Consider the following 9,001-nt stretch of genomic DNA (forward strand, 5'->3'; position numbering starts at 1 on the left):
GACGTTGGGAAAGAGTCCAGGACGGCTCTGAGGCTCTGGTCTGGGCAACTGTGAGGATGAAGCAGCCACCTGTCAACAAGAGGACCAGGTTTCTGGGGAAGACCTGGTCAGTTTTGGGCCCATTAGCCTGACAAGCCATAGGCCACAGGAGGAGGGGTCACCGCGGTGGAGGTTGCATGGCCTGTGCCTGCTGGGTGGAGTCCCAGCTGGGGGCACTGATCACAGTGGTGTCCTCTGTGACAGCAGCAAAGCTGGACCCAGGAGGGTGGAGGTGAGGGAGTAAGTAGAGGGACAGTGGAGTTCCCAGGGGAACCCACTATAGAGGGAGGAGGCTGGGTACACTGGAGGAGGGGGCCAAGTGACTGCACAGTGTGGCCGGGCAGCTGGCTCTATATGCCACAGGGATTGAGCCACAACTTCAGAGACGGGGGCTCCAGGGAGGCTGCTCAGGAAGTAACCCTGCAAGGCAGAGTCCCAGGCGGCCACACAGCCCATCCATGTGAGGTCAGGCACTGCTGGGTCACAGGGACAGGGGACATCCCTTGCAGGCTCTTCTCAGCAGAGCTGAAGGCCGGCAGGATGAGCAGAGGGCCAGGAACAAACTTAAGGGACAAGGGAAGGGCCTGCGAGGTGCGGACATTGCCCAGGCTCCTCAGTTACAAGCACTGTCATCACAGGGGCACGACAGTACACTCTGACCTGCCTGGCAATCCCAGAACACCACTGCAAGAAGTGTTTGTTGGGCACTCCAGGTGTCAGTGAGACAGCCTGCCAGCTGGGACCCAGTAACACCCCAGGACAGGGACAGGAAGCAGTCCGGGCCCTGAGCTGTCCAAAACCTGGGCTGATGTGTGTGTGAAGGTGCCTGCACATCAGCTGGAGCTGGTCCTAAGTGAAATCAGCCTCTGGACAGATGGAGCAGGGTCTGTGGATCTCCCTGGGTTGTGCTTTTCAGACCCCATTAGCAGTCAAGGACAACCAGGGCTGGCTGCTCCTCTGGGGACCCTCCCAGGGCAGGACCTTCCCTGGGGCAGCCTGGGAATGCAGGGCCAGGGCAGGGAGCTGCAGGCTGTGGTCCAGATGGTCCTAGGGCTGCCCCACCAAGGTTGATGCCTGAGTCCCAGAACACCCAGGCCCTCCTAGGAACCAACCTGAGGGCCACTGTGCTGTCAGGAGGGCAGTCGCCTTGGTGCCTCTGAGGCTGGGAAGGCACAGCTTAGAGCTTGGAGGTATTGGGTACTGCCTACACAGTTGTTCGTGGGCACCACAGCCCCAGAGCAGTGTCCAAAGCCCACAGGTTTGATCTAAACCAACCCTCACCCTGCTAGTCCACTAAGCCCTCTCTCTGCTTGAGCTCGTGCCTTTCAGGGGACAAGCTGCCAGTCTGGGGCTCACACCAAGTGTGGGGACAGACACAGACTCCAGGTGGCAGCTTCGAGAATATGTGATTTAAGAACAGCCCTCCCATCTTATCAACGTCCCGGGGTGGCTGGAGCCACGGTCACTTCTTGGTCCTGTTCCAGAACTGTTGGTAGTGCTCCACATGAAAGTCATCACTGAGCTCTTGCTTGTACTCCTTCCTCGGCTGGAGCTGAGCCTCACGCTTCCGCAGCCTGGCCCGGCGTTCCTCAGGAGACAAGGTGTCCAGATCTATGGGCATCTGCAGGGGACAGACCAAGTTTTGTCCATGTGGATCGAGGGACCTTGAGAACTACTGAGGGGACAGCCCAGGGCCTTCCTGTCAACTTGTGTTTTCCATCCTATACTAGCTTAATTTTCAAACATTCTTATTGGTCTCTCCCTTCAAAGCTTTCAATCTTCAAAATAAATTGTTCTGTGTTTTCCCCAGAGTTGATGTTTTTAAAAACACACAAGGCCAGGCATGGTGGCTCACTCATGCCTGTAATCCCAGTGCTTTGGGAGGCTGAGGTGAGAGGATCACTTGAGCCCAGGAGTTCAAGACTAGCCTGGGCAACAGAGAAACCCCATCTGTACAAGAAATATTTCAAAAAGTTAGCGAGGCATGGTGGTGTGCACCTGCAGTCCCAGCTACTCGGGAGGCTGAGGTGGGAGGACCGCATGAGTCCAGGGGGTCAGGGCTGCAGTGAGCTGAGATCATGCCTCTGCACTCCAGCCTGGTTGACAGAGCAAGACCCTGTCTCAAAAAATAAATTTTAAAAATAAAAACACACTACTGGTTAGTCCTATCTAATTTTGGCGCTTAAGAGTCAGTTTTGGATCTGAGCCTTCCTCCAATCCTCCAACAACCACCTGCTCCCCTGACTCCTGTCATGTGGTACAGTGACCACAGCCACATGTCCATCCTAAGGCAACTGGCCACCAGCACCGCCACCACAGCCTGAACCCCAGCCCAGCACCTGGAAGCACCTGGAGAGGGAAGCTTACCGCCAGCATGCGCCGCGGCTCCCTGTAGCGGATGTGGATGGTGGAGCCATCCTGCTTCACCAGCAGTACAGGGTAGAGTCGTGCATAAGCTTGGCGGTGCACACGACTGAGTGAGGCCCTGCTGCTGTCGGCCTGCCAGGAGGATGTGTGCAGGTGGCGGAGTGCAGGTTCGGTGGCCTTCATGGTGCTCTGCCTCAGCAGGCTGCAGATAAACGTGTAAGCACTGGTCCAACATGACTGAGGCTGGCCGTGATGGGGCACTGCCAGGCAACAGGAGACACTACCAGAGCTGGTGACCCATGCCAGGAGCAGGATGAGCCTCAGGGCTTCCTGAGGAGCCGCAGGCTGTGGTCAGAGCCACTCTGGCCCCCTAGCCAGGAAGAGCCTGCCAGGCTGAGCAAGGGCACAAAGCTTCCAGCACAGGGGACAGTGGATAATAGCTGGGACTAGGGAGGATTCGAATGGCCATTTCCTGCTGAATAGAGGGGTTCCCTGGGGTGGCCCCTGACAGTAATACCCAGGGGCCTAAAAGTCCATGCTTACCCAAGCAGGCTGCCCACGGCCGCCATTCCTCCTTAGAGTCCCGTGGCACGTGGTGGTGGTAAGTACAGGCCCTGGCGTGCAACCTGCTAGGCAGAGAATGAAGACATCTTTTTTAAAAGGTTCTTCCACCTAATGGGTTCACATCAAATCCCAGCCCAGGATGCTTCCAAGACACATGTAATCAACACGCCACTCACCAACCTCTCCCAGCAACCCTTGGACTTCTCAGAACCGCCTGTAGAGGTTTTTCCAAAAGCAGAAGTTGGTCACTACTCCCAAAAATTCTGACTCAGTCTGCGGCAGGGCACAGGCTGTTTGTTCTGGCCGTTACCGAGTCTGGGAAACCTCTCTAAATGGACTGCAGCCTCAAAAGTGGAGCTGAGGTCATGCCTTGCTTTCTAAGGTCATTGCTAGTTTTAATAAAAACCCAGTCAGGTGAGGATTGTCATGCTTGCTTAAAGGAGAATGGAGGCCCAGGGCTGCTTTGCTGTGACCTGGATTCCCATGGGAGTCTGTGCTGAGTTATCCGAGGTGAAAGCCCAGTTTCCAATACTCAGATTCCAGGAGACGAGGCTGCACGGCGGCCGAGCGCCCAGCTTCCTCTGGCGTACCCCTTTCACCAAGGAAGGGACCTGAAGACAGGTCCGGCTGCCTCTAAAATGGAAATCCTGCTCCGTGTCCTATGCCGACATCCCTCTCCCTCGGCCTCACGAGCACAGGAGCCTGGGGCTGGTCCAGGAGGGTCTTCAGGGGAAGCTCCCTCTTCCTTCCTGCTAGACCGCATGGGGACAAGGGCCCAGTACAGGTGCAGCCCCCAGTCCCCTTCCCTGCCTCCCTCCCTCCGGACTCCACAGGGAGAGTACAGCGCCCCCCGCCTCTGCTCCCCGCCCACACGAAGCGCCAACCTGCAGCCGCTACAGTCGCTGAGGAGGGGCCTGAGGACAGGCGGTCCTGACTCCCACTGCCCGGTGGAAACTAAGACCAGGGACGAGGCCACGCAGGAGGTCACAGCACACTCACTGCGTTGGGTGCTGCAGCGCTGCAGCCCACAACGTCACTGGCAGGCGCTGCGTCGCGCGGTAGGACGTATTCCATGGCGGGGCGAGGCAAGAGTGGGCGGTGAGACACCAAGATATACCCCCCCGTTGGGCGGGGCCGGCGCGGTGTGATGTAATCTCGTGGGCGGGGCGAAGCCTAGGTAGGCGAGGCCTGCGGGTCGCTGTTGCAGTACGAGGAGCGAGGCGGCGTCGGCCAGGTGACCTCCGTTCTTACGGAAGGACCAGGGCAGGCCAGCGGGGTCGAGGGGGACCCGCGGGTCTGAGGGAGGACCCCGGGTGGGGAGCTGAAGGAGGATCCGCAGGGCTGAGGGAGGATCCAGGAGAGTTGAGAGAGGTCCCGGAGGTCTGAGGGAGGACCCAGGAGTCCTGAGGGAGGACGCAAGGGAACTGAGGGAGGATCCGCGGGGCTGAAGGGGCACCAGCTGGGCTGAGGGAGGACCCAGGTGGGGCTGCGGGAGGATCCCGGTGGGGGCTGAGGGAGGGAGGATGCGCGGGGCTGAGTGGGCACCAGCTGGCCTGAGGGAGGATCCAGGGGGAGCTGCGGAAGGATCTGCGGGGCTGAGGAAGGATCTAGAAGGGGTGAGAGAGGTCCCAAGAGGCTGAGGGGGTATCCGCAGAACTGAGGGAGGTCCCAGGGGGCAGTGAGGGAGGATCCTTGGGCGCTGAGGTGGGAATCAAGGGAGGCTGAGAGAGGATCTCTGGGGATGAGGAAAGTTCAAGGTGGGGCTGAAGAGGGACGCAGCGGGCTGAGGGGGACCTGAGAGGCTGAAGGAGGATCTGAAAGGCTGATACAGCAGGGCTGAGGGGGGATCCGCGGGGTTGGCGGAGGCTGAGGAATGACCCTGTAGTTCAAAATGGAGTAATTTATGTCACAACGTAACCAAAATGGAGTGGGGAGGGCCCTAAGGAAGCAGCTGTCACGCATTTCTGAAATGCCAGTGAGGCTCGCTATTACCTTGTAAGCAGAGTTTATTCTGGGCATTTCCACTGGCCTGCAGTATTCCAGATGAGATGTTTGGACCAGGGCAGGCAGATAGCATCGCTTATCTGCCCCCAGCGAACCAGGGTCACTTTGTGCAGTGAGTTCATGAGACCAGGGCCTTTGTTTTGTGAAAGTTACGAATAAGGAATGAAATCACGTTGTCAGGCCCAGACAGACAGGGCTGGGAAGGACAGGAGGCTCAGGCTTAGTGTGTGAGATAAAACTATTTACAAGGACTTTCGAAAAACCTCGCAAGAAACCCTTTTGTGTCATTCGCGGGTCTCCTACTTTGATAAAATTTAGACGATCTTTGTGACTACAGTAATTCAGATAAGATGCTCGGAAGAAACATTTGCCCAGTAATGGCAGCTCCACCAATGAACTGAGGACAACTTTGAGCTTTGGCGTTGGGCCTCTGGAACCAATGAACTCTTTCTAAGCAGTTTCTGTGAACCTCTCCCATTTCGCTGATAAAAAGTTCCCTCTACCCTTCCCTCACCAGGAGTGCTGGTGGCTTGCTGTTGTTGACAAAAAGAGTCAAACTGTAAAATATTTCAAGAGATTTATTCTGAGCCAAATATGAGTAACCATGGCCTGTGACACAGCCCTCAGGACAGAGGTCCTGAGAACATGTTCCCAAGGTGGTTAGGGTGCAGCTTGGTTTTATACGTTTTAGGGAGGCATGAGGTATCAATCAAATACATTTAAAACCTATATTGGTTTGGTTCAGAAAGGCATGACAACTCAACGCGGGGGTCGAGGATGGTGGCTTCCAGCTTATAGGTGGACTTAAAAATTTTGTTTGACAATTGGTTGAATTTACCTAAAGACCAGGGATTAACAGAAAGGAATGTCTGGGTTAAGATAAAAGACTGTGGGCCAGGTACAGTGGCTCACGTCTGTAATCCCAGCACCTTGGGAACCTGAGGCAGGTGGATCACGAGGTCAGGAGTTTGAGACCAGCCTGACCAACATGATGAAACCTCCTCTCCACTAAAAATACAAAAATTAGCCGGGCGTGGTGGTGTGTGCCTGTAATCCCAGTTACTCAGGGAGCTGAGGCAGGAGAATCACTTGAACCCGGGAGGCAGAGGTTGCAGTGAGCTGAGATTGCACCACTGCACTCCAGCCTAGGTGACAGAGTGAGACTCCATCTCAAAAAAAAAAAAAAAAAAAAAAAAAAAAAAAAAATATATATATATATATATATATATATATATATATATGATTGTGGAGACCAAAGTTCTTATTTGCAGAGGAAGCTTTCAGCTATTAAGCTTCAGAGAGAATAGGTTGTAAAATGTTTATCAGACTTAAAGTCTATGTTGATGTTAATGCCAGAGAGGTATAATGAGGCATGTCTGACCCCCACTTCTTATCATGGCCTGAACCGGTCTTTCAGGTTAAATTTTAAGAGTTCCAGGCCAGGCACGGTGGCTGACACCTGTAATCTCAACACTTTGGGAGGCAGAGGCGGGTGAATCACTTGAGGTCAGGAGTTCAAGACCAGCCTGGACAACATGGTGAAACCCAGTATCTACTAAAAAATATACAAAAATTAACCAGGCATGGTGATGCGCGCCTGTAATCCCAGCTACTTGGGAGGCTGATGCAGGAGAATCACTTGAACCTGGGAGGTAGAGGTTGCAGTGAGCAGAGATCGCACCACTGCACTCCAGCCTGGGTGACAGAGCAAGACTCCGTCAAAAAAAAAAAAAAAAAAAAAAGGAAAGAAAATTAAGAGTTCCCTGGCCAAGGAGGAAGTCTATTTAGATGGCTGGGGAGCCTTATAAGTTTTTTTTTTATTTTTGGTTTACACTTGATACAATAAAAACTTCAGCTGAATTAAATTTAAAGTTTAATTGAGCAATGAACGATTCACTAATCACGCAGCCCCCAGAATCACAGCAGATTCACAGAGACTCCAGCGCAGCCACGTGGTGGAAGATTTGTAGACAAACAAAGGGTAAATGATGTACAGAAATTGGAAGTGAAGTACAAAACGGCTGGATTGTTTTCAGGTTGTGTTTGCCTTATTTGAACACAGTTTGAACACTCAGCAGTATATGAATGGTTGAAGTGCAGCCTCTGGGATTGGCCAGGAGGCAGCTATTGTTACAGTTGCATACTCCTGTTAGGTTTTCAATCTATCTACCTTAAGCTAGGTTGCAGTTCATCCGCAAGAACTCAAATATAGAAGTATGAAGTCCTTCTCAGGCCATATTTAGTTCGCTTCAACAACTCCCCTCTTTTGGTCATTTTCTCAATTTTGAGAGATTGACCAAAACTTTATTTGTTGTCACTGTCACCATTGTAGATGTACTTATTTGCTCCTGAAACCCACTGGGAAACAGTAGAACAATGAGTTTTCCAAAGGTAGGAACAAAGACTGAGTAGAGGGTATGTCTTTATGCTGGAACATTCTGTTTACAGGAGAAAAAACCTGGTCTGTTCTAGGATTTATGTGTATCCTTAGTTTGATTATGTTACATGTAGCATGAGTGACTCCATTTTAGTTTGGTTTGGCCTGTTGGGACCTAGTGCATGAGCTTAGTCCAAAACAATGGCCTCCCATAATTGTGTTTTTTTAAAAAAATTCCCCCTTTTTGGTCAGGTTCTCACTTAGGTGAGAGTGTGACCAAAATTTGGGGCCTTAGCACCACTCTGTTACCATCATTTTGGGTTTCTGGTGTCAGCACATCATTCATAGGTTATGGTATCCTCATGGTCCCATATTTCTTTCAGCTCTTTCATTCCAGTTGAAGAGAGACCATTTGAGGTTCTAGAGATGGCTGCATGCAAACATTTAAAACCTTAGAGAGAATACAGTGCACCAGGGAGACTATTATTATGCCTATTGGGAGGATAATACCAAGAGTTTGGAGTGTGCTCGTTACCCAGAGTCCGCATAAACCAAACCGCCTAAAATTAAATAGATTAAAGAATGAGTGAGATAAAGGGTCTACTTGCTTGACTAAATGATCTTTTCATTAATCCTCTACAACTGAATTTCTTTCTTTTTTTTTTTTTTTTTTTAGAGAGAGAGTCTCGCTCTGTCACCCAGGCTGGAGTGCAGTGGCACAATCTCGGCTCACTGCAAGCTCCGCCTCCTGGGTTCACGCCATTCTCCTGCCTCAGCCTCCAGAGTAGCTGGGACTACAGGCGCCCGCCACCATGCCCGGCTAATTTTTTGTATTTTTAGTAGAGACGGGGTTTCACTGTGTTAGCCAGAATGGTCTCGATCTCCTGACCTCGTGATCCGCCCACCTCAGCCTCCCAAAGTGCTGGGATTACAGGCGTGAGCCACCGTGCCCGGCCTGAATTTTTATAATCTACATTTAATGTATTCCTCCATAGGCCACAAGTGCCAGCAGCTGCACAGGTACTCTTCTGTTTAGCTAATTCTATTATTTAGCATAACTTTCACAAGAGAATTTAAAGTCTGTTGTGTAATGATAGCCTTTACAGTAGAATCTGCTAGAGAGCCTATTATGAGGGATACATTTTTAATTATTGCCTATTTTATTCTAAACCAAGGAAAAAGGACCTAACAAATGACGTCCTTTTAGAAAAGTGAAGGCCCCCGGCAATGTTCTCTAAAGAGATTCCGTTAAAACCCATGATGTGGGTTAAGAGGAGTTTTTACTGATTATGAGGAAATGTATGTACAATTAAAGTTTTTCACCTACATTGGGCCTTCATCTTGTCCTTATCAAAGTATAAGATTATTCATGTATAAGGCTGGCTGCAAAATCCTTCACAAATAAAAGTATACCGTATAACTGAACATAATAGAACCCATTTTCTATTGTTCATAGAGGCATAAACAGGGAAAAAATATTCAAAGATAAGAGTCTTATGATAGAAGTCTTGATCCATGATCTTGGGAAAAGCTGTTCACGTCAAGGATGCTACCTTCTTCTGGGAAGAAACTTTCTGGGTTAGTTTTACCTTAAGGATTCTGAAAGGTGTACAGTTCCGCGAGTGTAGAGGGACCCCTCTCAGTTGTTTA

General features: G+C 51.3%; 2 protein-coding genes across 14 annotated transcripts in view; one reads left to right on the forward strand and one right to left on the reverse strand.

Annotated features, from left to right (window-relative positions):
- Positions 1–1,428: 1,428 nt before the first annotated feature.
- On the reverse strand, positions 1,429–4,008 carry MRPL55 (mitochondrial ribosomal protein L55). Of its 8 annotated transcripts, none has more exons than XM_065532284.1 (5): positions 3,855–4,008; positions 3,147–3,184; positions 2,950–3,032; positions 2,407–2,608; positions 1,429–1,660 (listed from the first exon to the last, which is right to left on the reverse strand). In XM_065532284.1, the coding sequence occupies exons 3-5, from the start codon at positions 2,973–2,975 to the stop codon at positions 1,502–1,504; spliced, it is 387 nt and encodes a 128-aa protein (XP_065388356.1). In that variant the 5' UTR covers positions 2,976–3,032; positions 3,147–3,184; positions 3,855–4,008; the 3' UTR covers positions 1,429–1,501. The 8 variants fall into 8 exon arrangements, with proteins under 8 accessions (XP_065388356.1, XP_065388361.1, XP_073894643.1 ...); XM_065532289.1 differs by having other exon boundaries at positions 2,950–3,035; XM_074038542.1 differs by having other exon boundaries at positions 3,147–3,719.
- Positions 4,009–4,175: 167 nt separating this feature from the next.
- Positions 4,176–9,001, forward strand: part of GUK1 (guanylate kinase 1) — a 40,144-nt gene continuing 35,318 nt past the window's right edge. For all 6 annotated transcript variants that reach the window (XR_012433968.1, XR_012433962.1, XR_012433957.1 and 3 more), the window contains exon 1: positions 4,176–4,204. The gene's annotated coding sequence lies outside the window, so the exon portion shown is untranslated. The remainder of the gene's footprint in view (positions 4,205–9,001) is intronic.

This window comes from Macaca fascicularis, chromosome 1 (genome assembly GCF_037993035.2).
Source record: "Macaca fascicularis isolate 582-1 chromosome 1, T2T-MFA8v1.1".
Lineage (NCBI taxonomy): Eukaryota > Metazoa > Chordata > Mammalia > Primates > Cercopithecidae > Macaca > Macaca fascicularis.

Bases quoted from the DNA above. Each gene is read 5' to 3' on its own strand.
- MRPL55 (XM_045398249.2), bottom strand. From the start codon at position 2,975: ATGGCGGCCGTGGGCAGCCTGCTTGG. The intron at 2,609-2,949 runs GTAAGCATGGAC...GTTTATCTGCAG, and splicing joins GCCGTGGGCAGCCTGCTTGG to CCTGCTGAGGCAGAGCACCA. The intron at 1,661-2,406 runs GTAAGCTTCCCT...TGTCCCCTGCAG, and splicing joins AGCCGCGGCGCATGCTGGCG to ATGCCCATAGATCTGGACAC.